General features: G+C 30.4%; 1 protein-coding gene across 1 annotated transcript in view; it reads left to right on the top strand.

Annotated features, from left to right (window-relative positions):
- The window catches only part of LOC107445356 (nose resistant to fluoxetine protein 6), a 63,674-nt gene that overhangs the window by 32,499 nt on the left and 5,955 nt on the right, over window positions 1-25,220 (top strand). The window contains exons 8-15 of the mRNA XM_043043794.2: window positions 4,451-4,544; window positions 8,590-8,670; window positions 11,185-11,353; window positions 14,320-14,399; window positions 16,536-16,658; window positions 17,152-17,269; window positions 19,137-19,329; window positions 23,711-23,853. Of these exons, the coding sequence (XP_042899728.2) occupies window positions 4,451-4,544; window positions 8,590-8,670; window positions 11,185-11,353; window positions 14,320-14,399; window positions 16,536-16,658; window positions 17,152-17,269; window positions 19,137-19,329; window positions 23,711-23,853 (1,001 nt within the window). The remainder of the gene's footprint in view (window positions 1-4,450; window positions 4,545-8,589; window positions 8,671-11,184; window positions 11,354-14,319; window positions 14,400-16,535; window positions 16,659-17,151; window positions 17,270-19,136; window positions 19,330-23,710; window positions 23,854-25,220) is intronic.

Below are 25,220 nucleotides of genomic sequence, written 5' to 3'. Positions count from 1 at the left end.
TGGATGTTTCCTTTCATAGCAGCATGATTAATCGGAAGTAGCTCTATCTCTAATAATGAAATATTTTATTATTTACTTATTAATGTTAAACTCATATCAGTTGTACCCAATAATTAATGAATTAGTCTTCATTGACATTTTATATTTTATAACATAAAATGTCTCCTCCGTTGACTATTACATCTCCTCCGTGGACAAGGCAGAATTTAAAATATTTTAAATCTTGTAAAAAATAAAATAAAAAACTTGACCATTATTATAAGGACATATAACAAAAATAAATAAAGGAATTTATATAATTTTTATCACTTTTTTAATTACTTTAATTTAAGAAATTTTTTTCGTCTATTTATACCTTTTCAGTGAGAATGACCCATAAGGAAATTGAATATTTTGTATTTTAGTTAAAATTACGTCACTACAAAAATGAGCTGCCATCGGCCGGAGGTTTATGTCTTCTCTTAAGTTTTCAAAAGTAAAAATTTCATTGACTCCTGCTGTGTCACAATTTACGGTCTTTTCAAAAAATCTGAAATTTAGCTTTGCAATGTGATGATCCAAAAAATCTATGTTGAGGTCGCGATGTATGTTTTTATTTCTGATAAACCATCTTGCTTTTGTTATTTTCCTGAGGATTTTATTCTGGCATATTTTAAGTTTTTTAAGGAGTGATGTGGAGATGTTGCACCAAGCTGGAGATGCATAACTTAGGATGAGACGGATCATTGAGATATGGAGTAAACGTTTAAGTCTAAGTTCCATTTTAGGGTTCTGATGAAGAAGGATTTGTAATCTGTGGCATGCTGCTTGTGCTTTGTTGATAACTGTTTTGACGTGATCTTTCCAATTAAATTTACTGTTTATGACCAGGCCAAGATATTTTGCGCTTTTGACTATGGGAATAATTTCATTAAAGAGAACAACTTGATTTTTGGGGAGGATGGTTTTTCTTTCATGCTGGATGATTAGTAGTTCTGATTTTTGTCCATTTACTTTGAACTTCCAGTCTAGACACCATGTTTCGATTTCCTTCAGTTTTTCTTGGAGTTTTCGAAGGGCAATGTTGGGGTTTTTGGACTTCACTACGTTTCCAGTATCATCTGCGAAAAGTGCTGTGATGCTATTAAAGTCTTGTTTGTCGACAGGAAAGTCGTGAGTAAATAATATAAATAATATGGGCCCAAGAATGCTTCCTTGGGGCACTCCTGCTGTTACTTTTCTGTTGGTTGATTTCATGTGTTTAAAGTTAACTTGAAAAGTTCTATTATGTAAGTAGGCCTGTATAATTTTTATGATACCAGGTGGGGCAACTGGCACTGTTAAGCGAAATATTATATATGAATAATATCAATTATAAGTCATAGTGGTAGAAGCGATTGCACACTGTGTGGTAGAAACACTGCCACAGGATATCGGTGCTTTGCTTGTCATGAGTGAAGTTGTAATTTTGGAGAATGGTGAGATGTAATAGTATAATACTTTTAATAATATATTCCGCATCTTTTTAAAGATAAGTAGATATGGCTCTACTTCGACTTTGAATAGTTCTGGTTGCTCAGTACCCGGGTGGACTTTCACTGATTCATCGGATATGACACGACTCAAAGTGAAAAAATAATGACATGGCTAGTCATATAGTCATGGTCGGCATAAAAATTAAAATAAAAAAATAATAATTGTTGTAATACAGGTACATGATAAGAAAAATGATGTTAATGTGCTGTGTATGATATTTTCATTTAAGATCCTGTGCTGAAGATATTAAATTTTGCCTCGTCAAATTTTTTTGCTTTACTGAAAAATTGGCATTCAATGAGGCAATATACTGATAGATAAAAAGATAGTTTAAGCCATCTTCTCAAGTTTGATTCCTGACGTTGTATGGAGCATTTGTAATGAATTGTAATATTTCAAACTGTCAAATTTATTTAGCTAGTTATCTGGTGCTCTGCACCATGCAGATGAAGCATCAGTTGGTATCGGTCTTATGGTTTGTACATATAATAGTAGTATCTTTAAGTGAAGTGGCATTATTTTAGATTCTAAAAAAATTAAATTAAAGAATGCTTACGATAAAAAAAGAGATTCTAAAAATTCCTCATATTGAAATAAAAAATCTTTCGTATTGTATCTTTTCTTCTTCTTTTTCTAGTCTTAATTAGGCGTAGAAAACCATTCTGTAGAGAATTATCATCAAATTAGATAGATGATTGGATATAGTATGCAGTATGCATTCAGGAGAAATCTCTCCAACACCAATCAATCAAAATATAAATAACCGAATTCATTGATAAAGGTTTATACAATAAAGAAATGTAAGATATCGCAAAAGCATTTGATAGAATCTGGCATAAACACCTATTTTCAAAACTAAGAAAATTGGCCGGGAATCGATCATCGAAGCCGCTAAGACTCAACAAGTACATATATCCTCATAAAATCAGCGGAATTCAAAGTCCTGCGGTCAGTCATTCAACAGCACCATGGGTACAGGGATCTGAAAAAATTTTCATTTCAATTCAGATCTATGTCTAAATTGTGCAAGTGGCCTTACAAATGAGTGGTGCTACCTTCTACCCGGCGATCTGAGCTAAGTCGCACTTTCACCCTAGAGATTCTCTCTAGTCGAACGAAAGAAGCTCCTTCCTGACTTAATTCGCAAGAGCTATAGCTGACGATCTTGACTTGTCCAAGTGTCATTAGAAACAGCAACAAGAAAGCAAAGTGCTTAGGACTTAACACAAATAATAAATACATATGAAATGATCATATCGAATTAACTGCTCAAAAAGCACAAATTTTATTCTGACCAATTTTTCATCCTGACTCACAGATCAGCATTAGCAACAAAAGTCTCAAATGTTTTCATCCTATTTTAACTTATGCATCTCCATTATCAACACCTTACAAATAAACTCTCAACAACTGAAGGAAAGATTATCAGATGGATGCTAGGAGCTCTTGGAGTCACAAGCACTTTAAAGATAAAACAAGAGATCGAAGGCATAAATATCCACATCGCAAAGCTTAACATCAATTTCTGCATAGAAGCCCAGAACAATGATGTCTTAAATTTTAATGACATTTTAACATCAAATTTAGTCCGGTAATGCTATTTTTACTCTCAGACACTAGTCTGTAAATCTTACATACTAATAAGAATTAACAAGCAATCAATATTAGCTTGTAAATACTGTATATAGACATTTATTACTCAGATTTGATTAGGGAGTAACCCTTCTATGAAACAGAGGACAGCCATGGAGGACCCCATGTTGGCTCTTCAATTTCATTTTCCTTTTGTATTTACTATAGTCTTTCGAATAATTTTTTTGACTTGTAAATAACTATATTTTCCGGCAAGCATATAATTTTAACTATTGCTTCCCATTACCTTGTTTTTAATCTTGTCCATATGTTATAAATTTTGATTAGAATAATTCATTTATGATGCTAAGCGATTACATCCCAATTGGGGATTGCGCCAATTAATTATTTAAACAATTATCCTCAACAAGTCAAATTTTCACATAGTGACGTAACTTAGATAACTCTTAATCATGCTTAAATCCAAAACGTAAACCCTTTCTCAAATGTGCCCAAAACATAGTTGAACATTAGCCTCCTTGCTTAGGAGCTTTCTTTTGCTTAGAGGCAAACATAAACATCAAACCAAAACAGTTAAGAAGCTCCACCCTGCTCACGTTTTGTATTGCAAAGAATCCGTCATTGTTGTCCTCTGCGGAAAATCCTAATATACTGTAATTGCAATCTCGTACTGTAATATCTCGGCATGTTTGATACAGGTTTGTAAAGACATTTGCATGGAGAACATTTTTGTGATAAAAAGAAGGAAAACTTTCGTTCATTTTTATTAGTTTATGAAATCGAATATAAACTACAAATTCAGCTGAACATTTTAATGTTCGTATAAAATGTGTAATTAATTTCACAATTTAATTTTGAATCTCCATGTAAAACACGCAAGGCACGAAAGAAATGATAGATTCATTGTTGCCTTATGATGTTATTATTAATTAAATTGAAATTTAACGAAAGTTTCCTCACATGTATTTACTTTCATATGTTCTACTTGAAAATGTTCATAATTATGGGTCTAGTAATCTAATACACAATTTTATGCAATTAGATATTCAGATTACCCTGGGGACAAATTTTTTGTTGCATTCATGTAAGTATTTGATTTTACCTAATTCGGGTGTAGGGAATTCAAATTTGATATTAAGTTTATTTTGAAAGCGGCATATTTTTTTTCAAAATTGCATATTTAGTTTAGTTTATGTTTTGTCTAAATGTCCAAGTTTAGAAATGGGTATGCGTTTATATGCATACATTTTCACTTGTCTACACGTTTGAAAATAACTCGTGTCAAAAACATATGACCTTAAACAATGATATCAATTTAACATTTCGTTTCGTTTGATTTCAGATGGAGTATTCCACAGACAAGACTTGGTGAAAGATTTCCTTTCCCAGACTGTACCATGTGGATTTTTAGCGGTTGAAAACTTTTTCTTTATGAGGTAATTTTCTTTTATCATCACCAGTAACATTTATCCTATCCATCTTGTAAATTTTGGCTCTAAGATGATACTTTCTTGTAAGTGGAAAGCAAATTGGAGTTAAAAGAAAAATAGTTTTTGTTCTGGATAAAGAAGCACTGCTACAAAAATAAGCAGCCAGAGTTTTATTATGCCTATTCTCGAGTTTCATTGAATCTTGCGACATCACAATTTAAGACTTTTTATGAACAGTTTGCATTATTATATTGCAATTAAGCTTTGCAATATGGTTATCTAAATAATAAATGTTGAGATTCGGCTAACAAAAAAAAGAAAAAGAAAAAGTAATAAATAAACGGATTGCTCTTATACCTTTAAAGACGTTTGGTTGGATCGTTTTCTTCAGTGTTATGGAACTATCTCAAGAAAATCTCTTAAATTATGTATAACAGTTAACTGTAACCTTGGCCGAATATGCTTATTTTGAAGTAAAAATGCATTTTTGTTGTAGAATCATATGAATGTTTTTAAACATTTTATTTAGCGTGCACCTCTGAAAATAAGTTTAAGGAAATTCAGATATTTTGGGCGATTTACAGAAACATGAATATTTTGCATAAATTTTTTTTCCGATTTTTATTTTCATTGGCCAGCACTGTTGGCAACATACGGCCTCTTAATACTTCACTGTTGAGCTTGCTTTCGTTGTCATCAAGTATAAGAGGATCAACATCACCTCAACCAGAAAAAAGAGAAATTACACTCATGCCAAAAGCGGTATTCGAACTCGTAACTTTTCAGGTATGAAGCCAACTTCTTGACCACCAAACAGCTGGTTAGCTGCTTAAGAAAAATAAAGTTGGACATTAGTAGAAACAGATTACATAAAGCAGCACAATGGAGTAGTGCTGTCTAAGTAATTCATAGCAAAACCTACTGATTAGTTCACTTAAGTTAATGTGACTTCGGATTTTTTTAATACCCTTAATTTCATGGATTACCCTTTTTATGAAATTTTCACTCGTAATTTCAACTAAGACCAGCGTATGAAGCCAACTACTTTAAAATACATATTCCATTAACGTCCAGCCATTTTGAGGTTTGTCTTGAAGTGTGAGGGCTGGCATGGTATTGCTGTAACAAAAAACAGCAAGGGTAAAGTGTTTCCATAGTATGAAAGAGGGAGGGAGCTTCCGCAAATTGTTGAAAACTTCAATTATTATTTTTTTGTGTTCAGATTGATATTCTATGCTTAATATTTTGCTGAGAAAATTATAGGTTTTCCAGATTGTGATCTTTTTTGTGAGCCTTCGTTATTTTTAGACGTTTGTTCATACTAAAACCTTTAGCTCTGCTATTGCATTATGTTTCCAGGAGTTAAAAATATACATGCTTATAAAGGCAGAGATGCCAACTGGATTCGAAAAAATAATTTTTTTTTAAATTAGAGAAATGTAGTTAATGCTAAAATTATTTCCCCTCCAGCCACATCAGCTCATCTTGATATTCTGGAATCTTGTTTCACTCATTTGAATGTAAGTTCCCTTGTTTATGAAACCAATTTCTACCTCTCCGTAACGCGTGGAAATGCATATTACACTGATTTTCCTTTCCTGATTTTTTTTCCTGGTATTTTACCCTTATTTGCGGCAGGGATGTTTTGAGTTTTTTGTTTCGTACCTCCATTTTTCCATTTTTCGTTGGCAACTTCACGCTTTTTCAAATTGTTTTTCATCATCATCATCGAAATATATCTGGGCGCCTGGGGCCGTTCGCGGCCTTTTTCCCATTTGTCTTGTATTGTGGTCTTTAAGGTTCAAATTGTTTTTGATGTGGTTACTAATTATTATGTTATAAAAATTTAGTTTTAGAGTAGTAACTGTTGATGGTGCCAAAGAGGTTACATCGGAGTGCAAAATTAGGTTAATGCGATGTAATCTTATGCTCTCGCTTTCTTTTATTTTTAAATAGGGTTTTTATTTCGAAATCTGAATATTTTTTATCACACGTTAGACGAAGTAAAAGAGAAGTTCAAGGAATTTTAAAGTTTGAATAAAATGCAATTTGTATGCATCGCTTAAGCATTGACTAGCAATTTCCTGGATCAACATCCATCAGGCCTGAAAGTGGGAAGGAAAGGTTAAAAAAAATAGTTGCAAATAGTTTGTTTTCAGGAGAAGTAAAATAAGTTATACAATTCTTGATTGTGAACTATTCATTATGATTTACTTTTTCTCGAGTAAGATGCAGAGGAATCTGGAACAAAATTTTGAAAAACTTTGTTTCTTGAAAATGGAATTTAATGCTCTAGAATTTTTGAATTTTGCTTATTTTATTTAGAATAAAATATAAGTTTTCGGTCACAAACATTTGAAGGTGAACTTACCGCATTTTTCTTCAAACGCTGAAAAAAATGCTCATTTCGGATAGGGGAGGAATATAAATTTTTACTAATATTTATACTTTAATTTATACTATTCCATGCCATTAAAAGTAAAAAATGGCAAGACACTTTTGAGTTACTTTGTAAATTATTGTGAATAAAATTGTAGATAAATGTTTATTGTCTATATTAAATTTATTTCTCTATTACTTTGTGTCTTACAAGTGTGCCACATTTTTAAATTTTTTTCGGAGCGGAATATAACACTCTGCAAAATTGACCAACTACGTGGTCATTAAATACATACTTTTTTTTTCCAAAACAAATACCTTCTGTGAGAAGTATAACCTCTAAGCTTCGATTTAAAAAGCCAATATATTTGGTTTGATTAAAAAGACCATGAAATTGACTTAGGAAAGTAATCTTTGTGTTAGAACTTGCTTTCAATTCCTAAAATTGAAGTTGAATGCTCTAAGAGAATTAAGATGCTGAGATAAATCCTGAATGTATCTTCCTGGATTGTATCATCTCTCTTCTTACTGGCAAAGGCTTATAAGTCTTACTTATGTAAATGAGCATACGAGCCTGCTGGTAATTTGCATCATTAAATAAATAAATTAATCAGAAACTGTTTTTGAAACGTGTATGTTCCTTTTTAACAGTTTTTGTTATTTACCAGAAATGGTTGAACTTTTTTCCTGAAAACAAGAAAAAAAAGAAAACGAAAAAAAACAACAACAAAAAAACAGATAAATAGATAAAAAAAATGCAGAGAGAATAAATGAGTTAAGAGGCGCTGCTTAATTCTATTAGTCTATAAATTATGAGTTACGAGTCTATTAGTTTATAGTTCTATTAGTTTATATTTTACGCATTCAGGGAGAACGGTCCTTACTGCCGATTTTACTTTCTCGAACAATCTTTACAGAATTTATAATCATAATTTATAATGAGTCTTAGGGGCAGGCATCTACGCGTGGTGGGCAGTACTACCCAAGGGAGCAAAATCCGGACTTTGTCATTTGTATTTGTTTTGAAAAAAATTGTAACTGTAATACTCATGTGGGTTGGACATTTTGGCTGAGAATTACATGTAGCGTCACACGAATTACACGAGGCATCCTATTTTGTTTACTATAATAATTCTTCATCTAAACAGGGTTTCTACGAACTGGAAATTTTTTTAAAACTACTGGCAGATTGAAGTCACTTATTTTATCACATTAGTAACTTCCAGTGGTGGAACGTGTGCTTAAAAATATAGAAAGTGGTGCCAATAATAAAGCAGCAATCAATTTAAAGTAATTAATAACGGCTACTTTTCTGTCGCATTTGTTTCACGTCTGATTAATTTAACAATATAACAGAACGTCAAGGCGATTGTTTTCGTAAATTTATACGATTATAAACATAATGAAAGGTGGCAGAGATATTGAATAATTAAGAAAATTAAGTATGTATCACTTTGATAAAAAAAAGGGTGCACGAACTACCAAAACATTCCGTTAAGCTCCGTTTCTTTAAATAAAAAAAAACATTTAGGGTGACTCTCAAACGTACTTTTATAGTCGATAATTTAAATTTGAATTTAATCACATTTCCTATTGTTCTATTTAACTAATGCACCACCATAGTATATAAAACTATTCAAGTATTTTTCTTTCTTTTTTTCTCCTTATCAAGCTCAGTTCTTCTCTCATATGTTTACATCCGAATGAGAGGAAAAGTAGATATGAAACAATTATTTCTGAAAAGGTATCTCAGGTAATTTATTTTTATCTTAATCCGTGGTTATTTTGCAGTAAATTTGAAGTAATTATGCAGTCATTGTTTCAAAAGTATACTTTCTGATGAATCTGCAGAAAAACTGCAGTTACTTTGTATTGTTGTAAAATTGAAAGAGTTTGATGTCTTCAATCTTGCTTTCCTGGTTGGTATATAAACTTTTTAGAATGTTTATGTCTTTTTTTCTTTCTTTTTTTGATTATATATTAATTTCTTATAATTAGGTGAAAATTCTTAACATATATATTGATAACGGAAATAACGTACACTAACTATATTCATAAAAGTTAAAATTCATAAAATACATATTTGATTTAATTGTAATTATTTGTAATTTGAAGCGTCAAAAACTTTGACACAATTAAATAGTTAAATATATGCCTAAAATTAGGTATTTAAATATTTCTGTGTTTTTATTATTTTTATTCTTTCTTTCTTTTTGACTTAAGAAAACTAAGTTTGCGCAAAGTGTTTATGATAAAAACAATATTAAAGTAAAGGCAAGTAGTTAATGCTAATTAGTTAATTTTTTTATTCGAATTCGTACTAAGCTAGGATAATCGCAGAACAAAAATTATACTTATTTCGTCTAATTAAAATAAATATTTAGTTTGGATTTTAAACAAATTTATATCAGAAGAGATTTAAAAATTGAATTTGAAAAGGGATATTTAGTCTAGATTTTTTAGCTCTCCATCAAAAATTTATTAATTTCACTCTGTTTCAGAAATTTGTCTTAAATAAATTTAGGCAATTTAAAACAATATACCTTTTTAATTGCTAGAAAATAAAGTTCTATAAATTAAACAAATAATTTTGTTTGAAAAAAAATAATTCATGGTATTTTCAATTGAACCTAAATGAGCATAATATTTATAAAACTGCTTACTTTAAAAATTCGTAAAAGCTCCTTGCTTTTAAAAATTAAACTTAAAAGAAAAATAACAAAACATAGGGAAAAAAACTCAAATCTACATTGTTAGGATTTTTTTAATAAAAAACACTCTTAAGTAATAATTCATTTAATTGTTATTTTACCGTATACAATCAAAACAATTGGATAACTATGAAATGATGCTATTCAAACTGTTAACTCTGAGAAAATGTATTAACTGTGTTTACACCTTATTAGATTTAACAAACAAAAACTTATCCTTGCCAACAAGACCCACCTCATGAAACTATTTAGTTTTTTGCAACCTGATTGACACAGGGCTTTAGCCGAGAGGGCTAATCGGTCAATCTCACGCCGGACAGGAAGCGAGTTCGAATCCCAGGATACATGTGTCGAGATATTCCCGACGAAAACTTTCACAAGTACTATACTTCCTAATTAGATAATTAACCTGAGAATAGATTAAGATAAAAGTAATTTTTCTATCAAAACTTTTTTTCAAAAGGAATTTTTTTTAAACAAAAGCTATAGTATTTTCTATCGCTCACAATAGATTGCATCACTAAATACCGACATTTTGTATATTAACAGTAAAAATTTTGAAGTTGGCACTACTACGAAATTACTGCAGTTTACAAATTGCAGTAATTTTGCAGTGTTTCGACTTCAAAAATTCTGTTGCGAAATCGGCCAAATCACCACAGTCTTCAAACTGCAGCTTATTTTTAGCTTATTAAAAATTTTAATTTTTAAAAATCTCCTTTTTAATAGCAAAATTTGTATTGCGGAAAACTATGCAAAATGGTTCAGTTTTATTTTTTAATAGCATATAAAAAAACATAATGCTTCTTACGCAAGTATGTATTAAAAGCACAAAAATAAATAAATAAATATATTTTTGAAATATATTTTTGACAAATTTGTGACTGAGTAAGGTAGATAAGGGTGGTGAAATCCAAAAAAAATTTCGAATACATTTAAACCAAGGCGAAAAATTTTAATTATTTCAGTCTACCAAATTACACTTGCAATTCAAGAGAATAAAAGTATTTAAATGTTATTACTAGCTAAAATGACTCCAGAAATTAAATCAAAACTAACATTTTCAACCTTCTGAACTTTTTCAAATATTTTCTCTGTTGAGATATTCCAGACTATTTCTTATTTGATTCATCTCTGGTAGTTTGAAAATTTGTATCAAAGAAATACCAATTTGTATTGATAATTTTATTGAAAAAATATCTTGTATCCTTTCACTTTATAAAAGTAATTGCTCAGAATAGTACTACTATCAGTTCTTTAAAATTTCTGAAAAGTAAATTTAAAATATTGAGTGGGTACTATTTTACAATATATGATTGACAATTCACAAAGTGTTTATGCGCTTTGTTGAATTATCGTATTGTCATGAACCCTTAAACCAATTTCTAAAAGGGATGTCAAAAACTAAAAAGCACAACTTTTTACTTTCGTTAAAATTACAATATTTTAACAGCATAAAGTGAAAAAGAGGCAATTCCATAAATAAGGTGTAACATTTTTCGGATTTAAAAAATCTGATAATTTTGTGCAAAATTATTTTTTTTCTCGATGTATAGGCTGACTCCAACTATGATGCTAGTTGTAGCATTCTTTGCGATTATCGGACGTTTTGGATCTGGACCTCTGTGGAAAGAAACTGTTGCTGATTTCTTGAGCAAGAATTGCCTAGAACGAGGATGGAGGAATTTGTTTTACCTTAACAACATTTTCTATTCGTCGAAAACGGTAAGTTTTGAAGATCAAGGTAAAGTTTAATGTCAAGTTGTACAGCATTATGCTTCCAAATTCTTGTCCCCAGTAAGTAAACGCTCTGCAAGTCTCTATGAAAAACGAATGATTCCAGTAACGCTTAGGCTGATTGAAACCATATGGTAACTTATAAGCAGATCAATTCATTAATGGACACTAAAGAGAAAGTAATGAAAACAAAAATCACTGCGTCGAATCAGAATCTCGCAGAAATCGTATTAGCCTGTGGTATAGCGGATTAATTTGCAAGCATTTAAAACCCAAAACTTTCAGAACTGTTGGCAATTTTGACAGCATTTTTAAAGCCTCACCACAAATTCACGAAAGATCCAGATCTGGTCTGTTTGGTCTAGCTGGCCTCCTGAAATCAATAATGGCCCTCTTCCCATTCGTCCTGTAATGAGAACATAAGCAAAAACTATAGACAGATTACATAGAATGCAACAAATAATGACTCATGTTAAGGTAGAGAAAAAGAATGGCACTTCGCTATGGTAAAAAGTAACAAATAATTGATTGTATAGAAAAGTTCAAGACATATTTACAAATGGGGAAACGAAAGTTACAGGAAGGAAAAATATTTACAAAAAATGGGAAGAATTAACAAATATTCATAATGAATAACGTTAAGATCATTACAAAAAGTGTAACTCTGTTAAAGAAGAGACCCGATCGTCCTACGAAAGATCTAGAATAAAGTTCGTTGCATATGAACTTTTAAATCATTTATATGTAGTGGTGTGGAAAATAAGTTCAAATAAATAAAAAGTAAAACACCAAAACGTAAACTTAGTTACCACTAGAAAGGCTAGAAACTTGGCAGCTTTGATTATGTAAGAGTTTTCTCGGCTCAGACAAAATTTTCTAATTGATCAGATCCAAAAACTTTGTTTTCCTTACGTTGTGGTTTAGTTTTTGAAACATCCTTTTGAAATGCAAAATTATTTCCTTTCAGGTAGAACTTTTATTAATTTCTCAAGATTCTTTTAAACTTAATTTACGTGATGAATTTTATTTAGTTACTGAGCTTTTAGTTAAAGAATTTTATTTAAGCAGTTAACCCGGTGTTTGAAAAGTTTGTTTTTAATGCTCTAATTTACTATTAAACCCTTTAGATCAGCAGTTCCCAAACGGTGTTCCGTAAGGTTCAAGGGTTCCGTGGAGGAGTTAAAGGGGTTCCGAGGGTTAAATTTTTTCTTACACTTTAAAAAAAATTTTAAATCTTTACTTATATTTGGATCTAATCAATATTCCATTATTTACTTATATTATTCAAATTATATTTAAAGTAAAATGCCAAAGAGTGAGAAAAGAATTTTTTTAAAAAATACATATATATAATATTTCAAACAATAATGAAGAGAAATTATGAAAAGGCCATGCATCTGTAAAAAAATTGTAATACTATTTCCCATTACGCTTTTCAAATCAAAATGAAATGTCTGAATTCTTTAATAAAGAAATATGTTTCCCTAATAATCATTTTCAAAGTTTATTCAGTTCTTATTTTACCTAAAATAGCTAAAAACATATTTAGGAGTATAGCTAAAAACATTTTTTTAGCTAGTTTAGGTATACTCCGAGACTGCGAATTCAACTATCAACAATTTAAATAAATAAAACGTAATTTAAAATTATTAATGATAAAATGATGAAAAAAAGTTCATTCATCTTAATAATTATAAAAAAGCCCAAAAGTCAAAATAAAGTAGTCTTTTATTTCTTTTAGTAACGCATTTGTTTTTATTTATTTAAACTATGATGTCGGGGTTCCGTCGGATGAAACTTGTTTATTTAGTGTTCCGCAGCCGAGAAAAATTCGAAACCGCTGTTCTAGATCAGCGGTTCTTAGATTTTTGGGCTATGAAACCTTAAATGTTCGAACTTTTTTGAGCAAAACCCCAAAACTTAATAAAGCTCATAAATATTTGTGAATTTGAGCTGTAGTGGCTCAGGGATAGAGCATTCGTCTGACAATGAGATGCCCCAGGTTCGAATCACAGCCCTGTCTGGTAAGTACGAATTCTGTTCTCTGTTCACACTGACCAGAGTTCATGGATTAGAATCACCATGCCGTCTAGCTTACCGTGAATGTATGTGGTTTTCTGCTCAAAGTAACGCATATGTGGGTTAGTTCGATCAAAAAGTCCTCAGAGAAGGTTTGTTTGATCCCGGAGATCCCTTGTCTTCTGGGTTTGGTTCAAAATTACAAGGTTACGGAGTTTACCATTGATAGTCGTAAACTAAGAATTGGGTCGGATGTTCATACACTATTTATAAAAGATAAAGTAAAAGGAATTGTGAAGAAATTAATCTACGATCGGTTGCTATTTTTTAGAAAAAATTATTAATTGCAATTTTATAAATTATTTGGAAAGATTTAATATAAGAAGGACATCTTTTAATCATGTAGCGTTATAAATAATAGTCTTAAAATTGCGTTTTATGTCAGACAGTTTAATTTACCGGCCACGAGTGTCAGGTTCTTGATTTGATTTTTCTCATGCTTTACTGAAAAAAATTAGCTAAAAAGTTGTTTTTGTGAAAATAAAGATGAATAAAAAAGATGAAAATAAATATGGAGAATGGTTATCAGACTAATATCAATTAATAAAGAACTAATTGAACATAAATTTTACAACCAGTTTTCGTAAATAATAGTAATTTGAAAATCATAAGCAGTGAAATATTGTCTGAATTCATAGGGCTCTTAGGAATAGAAACCACTAAAATCTAGATTATCCTCTAATTTTCAAAAAGAGTACTCTGTGTATTGCTCTAGTGTTCTATTAAGCCCTCTAGGTGTCCCTCTAGTTTTCTATTAAGCTCTCTAGGTGTCCCTCTAGTTTTCTATTAAGTCCTCTTGGTGTCCCTCTAGTTTTTACTATAGTACCTGTAACAGGGATATCTATATATGAATATGATTGGATTATTTATTTTAGTGCTTAGGATGGACTTGGTACTTATCTACAGACACCCAAATATTTATAGTGAGTTTGTATGTCTGCGCAATCATGAGAAGGTAAGTTGTGCTGCTTACAAAGTAAATATAAGAAATTAGTTATGCTAATAACCTGAAATCTAATCTCTGTGAAAGAATTTTCCTAGTTTTAACCCTTTCCACTCGAGAGGTGACTGTCAGTCACCTGTAAAGTACCCTTCACTCTAATTATGAAATTATTTTCATCTTAATGTTTAGTTACGACTTCATTCAGTGATCCTCGGATTTTATAAGGTGAGATTACAAAAATTCTTCCAAAATGTTAGTGCTTGCGCCCATTTTTTTAACAGTTGAAAGGACTTCGAATGCAAAGGGTTAAGAGAAACAAAGAATTATTGATTTTTATTTGATTTTTGGTTTAACTGTTTACATGCCGCCCTCTTATTTTGCAAAAGTGGAAAAAAAAAGCCTCAATGAAAAATGTGGTAGCAAGTTTACACAAAAAGTAAATGAAAATTTCCAACGATGTTAACTGCTCCGGATAAGGTAAAAAAAATTTAAAAATAAAAACGGTTGAAAACTACAAACGAAATTTCGCCAACTTACATATAAAAAAGTAGAGTATTACATAATTCATTGAGTTGTTTGCAACTAATGGTGAGTAAAAACCCTATAAATCGAACTTACAATAATCCAAAAATCATACCTTAAAGACTTCCATTTGAAAATAATTATCGGCTGTCTGGAGCAATTAGCAACTAGTTTGGTTATAAACCTTAAGTAGTACAGTTCATAACAAGATACGTAATTTTATATTATTGATACATTCTGCTGGATAGGAATTTCCAGCTTCTAAAACTATAAGTGATTAAATTGAAAAATTTCAGTTATCTGTCTTTAATCTCTCTAAGATGATATATGTTCCAGAAAATTATTTACATCTCAAAATTATTTAGTAAATATGCTAAAAATGATTCATAGCGTTTTATTCAAGCGAATGTAGTACAGGGATTAAGCTCTATGCAAACGATGCTTCTTCAGCCAACAAATATTTTGGTCGATTTCACATGACTAACCTACTTGCATAAGTTCATGAAGTGAAAATGCCATTTTAGCATATGTAGTATTTGGGCCGATCGACTAAAATGAGGACACTTAAACTTAGATGTAATAACAAATATTTTTGTAACGTTGGAAATAGCATTAACCGATTCATCGGAGATCAAAAGTCGATAATGTAGATTCGGTGGATGGGAGTCTAAAATAAATAGAGAAGAGAAGGAAAAAAAAGTTCAGCATCAATGGTGGTAGACAGGCGTTGATTTCAGGAAATCATCAGTGTTCAGGGGGTGAACCTCTTGGGAGAGGAGGTTTAGTGATTAAAATGGCTTTTTCTACTAGGGCGGGACTCGCACTGAGATAAGTTCGAAATATGGTCCTTCATGCTATTGTAGCATCTGGCTGGTGAGTCTCGGGCTTTCTCGCACAGATATGAGTAGTGCCCTTCGGCACACTTCATGCAAGTATTTTCTTTATACCTATTCCAATTTGCGGTTTTTATCTGAGTGCCAGCCCTGAGAGGGGCTCTGGCTCATTCATCTCATTGAAGCTGAGTTGAGAGTTGACGAAGCAAAAATGTGAGTGGGAAATAATAGCTTACACTTCTTATACATCGAAAAAATTTACTGAATTACAATACAATTAAATCTGGCCACCCCTTGGGGTAAAACCCGAAGCTTCACAAGTGCAAAGAGTGGTGTATTGCCGAGATGAGATGGGCAAATAATATTAGCTGACTGACTGATTCAGTTTCATCGGAGTGCCTAAGCTAAGGGGATATCTGCTCCTTCATCTAAGTTAATAAATCTAAAAATTTAGGATGTGGAAAGGGTGGTGCGGGGTTTAATATATGCAAATAATATTAATATGCTATAGGATAAAGATATAAAGATGCTTTTAAAATTATAGTGGTATTTAAAAAAAAATCTTTTGACTCCTTACATTCATTCTGGCAGGTGCAAATTTTGCATGGATAAAAAGGACATTATTTCTAAAAGTTTTAAGCATTATCACATTAAGCCTACCAAAGCATTTGCTGTGAAAAGAAAGAGTGTTTACATAGAGTTCTTTCCATATTTTTGTCCAAATCCTGCAGATTTTACTTCAATAGTTAAAGTGCAAAATTGAATATTATTATTTTTTTGATAATTAATGTAGAAGGCCGGGAAGAGGATTCTTATTAGCTGGATTGATAACCATCATGAGTGTTTTGCTAGCAGCATGTTCTCATCTTTATTACAAGCTTCCACCAACTTATCTTCATTCATATTTGAATATCGAGTAAGTCATTTAATGTTAAATTTTCTGAAATATTTAACTTCATAAGTTTCCTTATAAAAAACTAGTCAATAAGAAGTTCATTTTAAAATTAATGCTCCTAATTTTCGAATAAATTAAAGGAAATTAATTTTTATTTTAATAAATATAGAACTCGTTTAAACTGCTAGGGCAGGAGTTTCTAAACTTTTGGGTATGTTTACTTAGAAAAACGAGATAATTGCTTAAAAATTTCTGTTTGAAGCAATAAAAATAAAAATTTTATGTTATTACTGTTCTAGAAAAAGTAATTTTTTCCCAAATTGTCATTTTATATAGCGAAAAAATTTAATGCGCTATTGACCAACGCATAATGCGTATAAGTTATTGCTTACTTTTTACTCAAACTCAAGACGCAGGACTAATCAAATAGGTGTTTCAATATTTTGACTTTAATATTTCGTAGTTTGCTTTGTTGTAGATACTTTTTTAAGTTCTTAAATGCGTTTTTTTACAGTGATTGGTTTTTTTATGCTGTCAAAGGATACACACAAATTCATTTTCACCTTCCTGTTTGTGCTATTGGATTAATTGTTGGTTACATCTTGGCGACAAGAAAAGGGCATATACCAGAAGTATTAAGTTTGTTTGTTTTACAACTGTTTTCAGTGTATCAAAAAACATTTTACTTTTATTCCTGACTGTATTGTCGTTTTAGTTCAGAAAGGTTGTAAGTGGATATAAAAGGAAATATTTTGTCAACACTTTTTTTAGACCAATTACTTTAGTGTATTCAGATGAATATTTTAAACTTTAAAGAAACACAAAGTATGCAATTTTTCTTGACATTTTTAGCGAAATAATTTGTATATTTTTGTTCTTAATATGTGTCTTAGTTATATTTAAGTGAAAAGTATTTCGCCCCTAAAGCTTTTTCTATAGTGCTTCGAACTTTATAAGTAGAGCATAAGGGAGAAATATATCAACAAAAATATGTATAATCGCAGTGTGCTGACACTTGATGTTTTAAAACTACGAATTGAACTTATTAATGTTTCTTTCTTTGAATATACGTTTCGAACAAAAGTGTTTCTTTGGTAAAAAATCAACTTATTATGGATATAGCTAAATTTAGCTTTTTTCAAAATTTAAAAGTCGATATTCGAAGGGGAAAAATTTCATTTAAGAAAACGAATAAATAAAAAAATTTCCCCTTTATTGCATTACAACATTAAAGGGGTAAAAAGTAAAGTTATTATAGAGATCTGAATAGGGTTATGGTTCCTCGCAACTCTAACGTTAACGTTAGTTGAGTTTTACAGAGCATGAGCGAAAATTTTCTGCAAATTACCTTGTCTCCAAGGGATAGAAAATAATGGTAGAGTTACTGTTAGCGTAAGGCAAAAGCTATGCAAAAGCTTTCCAATTTCGGACCACTTGAAAGCCTAATTAAAATGCCATTTTTATCCATCCAAGGATGGATGGAACTGTAGACCAGGCTGGTGATGCGTATGAAAGTATTGGTCGAATCATAGATGTATATATTAGTTTTTTTTATTTTTAGTGACGTGTTTTGGTTGTGCATTAGAGGCTGGATTATGATTATTGCTGCGTCTACTATATAATATTGCGTCTCCTTTAAAATATAATATTAAATAAAATATAAAAACCAGTGTTTGTAAATTTAACGTCTAATTGTAATAGGAACTGTATTAAGAACATATATTCTTTAATTTTTAAAAAAAATAATTGAATTAAAGTTTAGGAAGGTATCGATTTACGTTGTTTTAAAAAACATTTTTTGTTGTTTCAAAATTTTATTGTAAAATTTAATAAGATGCAAAATTTAACATTGTAAAATTTAACAATCCGATGCTAAGGGCGGTAGAGTTTTGATTTTAAGTATTTTAAAATAGTCCCAGGAAGCCCCCTCTTGTCTAAAATTATATTGCTAGGGAACTCAAAAACTGAGTTCGTCCCCGGGTGCTGTAAACTGGGTTGAAAACTGCTTCGCTTTCTGCAGAAGTCTTAATAAATTGGTAGCGAATTAAACAGTAAAGTTTGTTAAATAAGGATAGTTACCCCTACTTTTTAGGAAAGTAACCACGTGATTAATAGAGATACATTATATTTGATACTTCAAATTTTTGATGAGTAGTGGTGGGAAAAATGACTTACAATGAAAATTATTAAAAATAACTTAAAATTTCGTTACCGCAAGAAAATACTCTTTTACAAAACGGTTACAAACGGTACAAGTTGGTTTACAAACTGTTTACAAACGGTACAAGTTGGCAGCTCTGAGCCAAGTTTTACTTTTGTTTTAGGTATAATGTTGGAGTAAATATGCGCAAAAATAATCAGTTGCTAGCTAATTAATAATTCAAATTCCTTTAACACTTAGAAATGCAAATAATTTCATTAAATAATAGTTCAGGAATTTTGACTCACTATGACATTGTTCATTATAACTGCAGACTAAATTAGACTTTTTGTTAACAGCATATTAATGCCATAGGCTGGTTTCTGTCATTTATTACATTCTTTACTATGATGACTTTGACTTACAAGTGGAACCAAGGAATTCACGCTCTCCCAGACGTCTTTGTCTCAACTTTATATGGCTCCACTCACAGACTGGCTTGGGGTCTGTGTTTAGCGTTTATAACATTATCGTGTACTTGGGGACAAGGCGGTAAGTTCACATTTTGCAGTTTGAGAAAAAATATTGCGATATTTTTAATGCGTTTTGTAAGAAGCTTCCATCAATGGTTCAAACTATTTATATCTGAGATACTGAATTTTTTTTATGTGGGTTATTAGCAATATTTATTCCATCATCTTGTGTTGTTTCTACACTTTCCATTTGAAAATGCGTAGTATAAATTTATTTAATTTTTTTAAAAACAAAAATAATTTTAAAATTCACACGTAATTCCATTAATTTCTTATATTCCGTTACCATTTCTAAGTAGACGTCAAAAGTCACCACTGTGAAACCCAAAAATTTTCTACCACTTTAGCTTCAAGAAGATGTTTTGAGTTGACTTCTGTTAAAATGTTGTATATTTGCGAAATAAATGCTAACAGTGGAGCTTTTGTGATAGCGCTCTAAATTTTTCCGAGAAACAGCAATGTCTTTTTAAAAGAAAGCTGTATCAAAATAGGCTTATAATTTTTTTTTTTTAAGAATTACCAGTAGTATTCTGATATAAATAAAAATTAACAATGAATATAAACTTTTTTTTTAAAAATGGAAATCTTTTTAAAAGAAAGCTATAGTAAAATGGCTAATAATTGTTTTTTTTTCGGAATTATCAGTAGTATTAGTGATGTGCCAATCGATTCATTTAAATGGACCGATTCTTTTTTTTTCAAATGGTCGTTATAATAGAAGAGTCGTTATAAGAGGAGGTCGTACAAATTAGTTTAGACTGCTTTAGTGTCTGAATTAGTTGATCTAGAGTGGTTCCCAATATTTTTCGGCTACGAACCCTAAATAAATAACCTTCTTTCGGCGGATCCTCCGACTTTATAAATAAAGTTTTTTAAGGTAATAGTGAACGTTATAGCCTATTAAAAACTATTTTTTAAATATTCAACTAGAAGAAGGAAGAATTTTCATCGTTTTGTCATTAATATCCGAAAGTTAAATTTCATGTTCTTGTGCTATATTTAGTATAATTATGAATTATTTTTTAGTGTTTAAGTTGAAAAAAAATAAATTTTGAAATAAATAATGTAAATAAGTTAAAATAAGCCGAATTATGGTTTACTTCGAAATGAAAATTTAGAAGAACTGCTTCAAACGTTGAAAATGGTCATTAAGGAAACATATTTCTTTACAAAAGAAGATAATTATTTTAATCGGAAAAGCATGATGAGGAATGCAATATTTTATGAATACCTGTCCTTTTCATAATTTATTCATTTTATTGTTATTAGAAATATTATATTTTCATTTCAAAAATGCCATTTCTATTTTATTGATATTTTCTCAGAATTAATTTCATAAATGCAAACAAAATGTTAAATAAATTATAGATTGTATCTAAATACAATCTGAGGTTTTGAAACTCATCACTGGCTATAAAAAGTACTAACTCGTGGAACCCCTGTAACTCTTAACGGAACCCTAGGGTTCCCCGGAATACCATTTGGGAACCGCTTTTAATCTAGAGTGCAGAAGCTGAATGTTCTAGTTGGATGGCAATAAACTACTATCTTGTGTAACAGCTGTAACTTTTCCACGTAACCATACTTTTTTTAGAATTTTAATGTTTTTAATTTTTTATAATATTTGTCAGAAAATACAATTTTATGAAAAAGTAATTTTTTTTTGTTTTAAAATTGGTCAATATAAAGTCCGATAATTAATAATAAAGATATTCGTAAAAAAATAAAGCGGTAAATTCACATATAATGAAAAAAAAATTTCAAAATGTATGACCTGAAATAAAATAATAAATAGTTTAAATTGCGTTTTAAAACTTAAACAAAAATAATAAATAAATAACCGATTCAAAAATTCGATTAACAGGGGTACCTATTCCTCCAAGGCTGATGGGGAGATACCGTACTTACACCACCCAATTGAATTTTCGCTTTACGAAGACAATAAAAATGCAAAGATAAAAACATATACAGACACATTTCTTTTTATTAAAATAATTTTTTTTTAGTTATTTAGGAAGCCATGAAAGTCTAATATTTCCTCGTTTGTCAATTCGTACTTTATTTTCAAATGACAAACTACAGTAAGGAAAAACAATCGTATAGAGTGGTGTGACATATTACTGATCTCCTACCAAAAGAGATTTTAAAAATTGCCTCATCCCCTCCCCCCTAAGAAAACGAAAATTTTTTGTTTTAACAGAATCACTGGATTTATAATTGAAAAAGTGAAAGGATGTGAATTGAATATTCAATAAATTTGCCAAAAAATATTCCAAAGAACCCACTGTAGGTATCCTTTAATTTTAGAAAATAAAATAATACTGAAAAGAATCGATTCGCTTCACAAAACAGTTCCTTTAATGTTAAAAGATATAAAGACGCTCAAATGAATCGAATAACCAACTCAAAGAATCGTTTACACAGTTCAATGAATCGAATGTAATGTTAACTCTTTCTCGCCGACTGTCACAAATACGTGCCAGCACAAAACCGTATCAATCAGGGTAAGAAGATAAAACTGGTAACCAAAGTAGTTCTTTAGCAGTTTATTTGTGGGTGGGGTTAAAATTGTTTGATTTATTTAATTCACCATTACTTTAGTTCAAAATAAAATTATTTAGTTATACTTTGAACTAACATTGATTATACATGTGATTAAACTAACAATTATTAAAGTAAAAGCAAAGTAAGTCTGTCAAATTAGCAACGCCAACATTTAAGCAACCGTTTTTTATTTATTTACATCTTGATTCTGATTTTGTAGGAATGCTTTTATTAATTACCCGTCCCCAAAGGGTACGGTATGGGAAAACGACTAAAAACAACCGATTAGAAGTCCAAATCAACTTTTTGAACGATTTCAATGTTAAGAGATACGAAACGACTCAAATGAATTGTTTAGAAGTTCAATTGAACTCTTTGAACCGATTTCAATGTTAAGGGATAGGAAACAGTTCGAAACAATCGAATTATTTAGTTTCATGATTCATTTAATGCTAAGAGATAGACCAACAGTTCATTGAATCGTTTATTCGATTCCTTTCCTCCCTTTCAACTCATTTTCATCCAATCAGAGGTTTGCATTCATACTTCAGTTCATTACCCAATCAGCGCAACTGTTTCATTTTCTATAGCTCTCAATTGTTTTCTTGGCATAGCATAAACGGTAACATAAAACTCTGCTTTGCTTTACTTTTACTGAAATTTATAAATTGAAAGTTAACCTTGCTTATGAAAAAATACGCTCTTTAATACTAAAGTACTGAAAAGTAATATCTGGGCTTCACACCTTTAATTTCTTTTTATTTGAAAGGAAGAATCAAAACTGTAGAAGACAGCTTTTCAGTTGTTGCCATTTTTAAATTGCTGCTTATCAATAGAGTTAATTAATTTCGTAGGTGAAAAGAAAAAAATAGAGCAATGGACACTTTTCACTGCATCAGAATGCAGTACGCATTGCATTAATAACCATTTTCAATTCCCTTCATTCTTCAAATGAGTCCGTTTTATTAATTACCTCTCGAGACCGGTGGTGCGCTAACATTGAAATCGGGGCCATTCATATTGGATGCGATTTTTTCGCTTGCGAAAAATCTCATACATACGAGTACCTTATTGGCAAGTTTTTCACGTGTAAATATTTTCAACCAATTAGATTGTCATTGACATGATCATCGAGTGAGAATGGACCTGTGTCTAGTCGACTGCGTTGGGTTTTTAGCATGCTCCAATTGTATAAACGAAATGTTGTAGGAAATGCATATGCGGATGTTTAGCAAGTATAAGTACTAACTCTAAATAAGCTGATACAGTGTAGAATACCAAATATTAACAAAAAGAATTGATTCTTAAATTATTATTGACAAAAAGAATCGACTGAAAAGCGAACTTGATGAATCGATTCACAAAAAAGAGTTGATTAAAATATCGATTCGTTCGTTTTTCGCACATCACTATAGTATTCTCATATAAATAAATGCATACCTGCCAACTTATACGCATTTCGAGTGAAAATTTTGCTTTTATTTAACCTGGTAGTAAATGTATGCTATCCTTACATTTATAAACTTAAGTTTTATGTTTCTGATCAGCAGTATTCTTAAAAAAAATAAAGCATATACATTAATATGTGATACAAACATGCTTGCTTGCTTAAGATTTTTCAAAATAAAACGTATTTGTCTCTGCCTAAAAGTACAACTTCCATTTTACTACCACAGGGCAAAATCAACCTCGAAAGGATTAAAAATTGGCTGGTATGTAACAATTAACTAACAATTAGCTAACAATTAACCTTCTGTGATGGCAATTTCAAGTATTTTTCGAAAAATAGTACTGTCTGCTTAAAAAAAAAGCTGTCTCAAGATGGGTTAATAATCGTTTTTACTTTTATTTTTCAGGAATCATCAACAGTTTTCTGAGTTGGGAAGGCTTTGTACCATTCGCAAGATTAACTTACATGGTGTACCTCATTCATTATGGTTTAATGTATATTTATAGTGGGTCCGTAAGGCAATCAATGCTTTTGGGACATCGGACAATGGTAAGATCTTGTACAAAAAAGTCTATTAAATAAATAAAATCCTTACAAATATATGTCAAATAAAGTTCCTAAAACATAATATCATACCAAATATAGAAACTATCTATTTGGAATTCATCTAATTTTCCGATTCCTTTTACTATATGGTTAAAGTAGTATATTATATCATAAGGGTGCTACGACCTGGAAAAATCAAAATGTGTTAAGTCATAACTTTCATAGCAACATACTCTCCAACAATTGCTGTTATCGTTAATTTATTTTTCTCAGTAGAAGTGAAAAAAAAGCAGAAATTCTTGAAACATATTGAATTTCTTATAAACCATTTACAGTTTCATCATGACCTTAAAAAAATAAATGAGTGGTAGCTACGATTTTTCAATACTATTACTAAAAAATGCTTACATTTATTTTTCATTTGTGAATTACGAAATGATACCAGAATTATTTTTCGCACTCATATATATTTCCTTTAAATTAAATATTTATTGATGGCTTAAAACATCTAGATATATCTCACTTTTGCAACGACTTAAAAAAAATTTCCAGATCTTGGGAACCCTGTTTTGCTAAATCTTAAGAATATAGCTAAATTTTTGCTTGATTTTCTTTACGTTGAATACTTTGCTCTTGTACACGGTCTCCGCTTCATTACAAGAGTGCAATAAATCGAATATGATACAATTAAACGTAGTAGCTGCTCTTTACATCTATTTTAACAGTTTATAATTAGTGGTAGAATAAATTCTGATTAATTAAAATTTTAATGCATTACATTTAATTGCTATGACTAGAAAAATATTTTCTGTATCTACAACAATTTTTTAGATATAGTAATTCTATTTCTGAAGACAAAGTAGCAAGATCAAAAAGTTTCCGGGATTGTAAAAAATTATCTAAAAACTCTATGTAAATAATTTTTCTTTTAGAAGCAAATGTTGTGTAAGATTTTATGTGGTAAAAATGTCGGCACAATTCGAAATCATGCTTGAAGTTTTTAGAAATAATGTCATTTTTATTTTTAAAAAAATTGCATTGAATTAAATGAGCATAAGAAGTTAAAAGCTTTTCAGTTTTTAATATACTATATTTATAAAACTATTTTCACAATATTTATAAAAACAATTTTAAAAATTATATAGGGTAAACTAACCAGTGAAGGAACACTTAAGCTTCGCTTGCCTTTTAAAAAATCGTATTAATTTCAAAATTCGTAATTTTAGTTAAATGACAGTGTCAACATATTTGTTACTAATTGCAAATTATGTAAAAAAATTGTAGAGAACATACATAATATTGTTTTAAAGTTTTGGAGGTTCAAATAACATGTAGTAAGAAGACCAAGTGAAGGAACAGCTCTTACCAGT

Source organism: Parasteatoda tepidariorum, chromosome 1 (assembly GCF_043381705.1).
Source record: "Parasteatoda tepidariorum isolate YZ-2023 chromosome 1, CAS_Ptep_4.0, whole genome shotgun sequence".
NCBI classification, from domain to species: Eukaryota; Metazoa; Arthropoda; class Arachnida; order Araneae; family Theridiidae; genus Parasteatoda; species Parasteatoda tepidariorum.
This window is presented reverse-complemented; position numbering and strand designations above follow the sequence as displayed.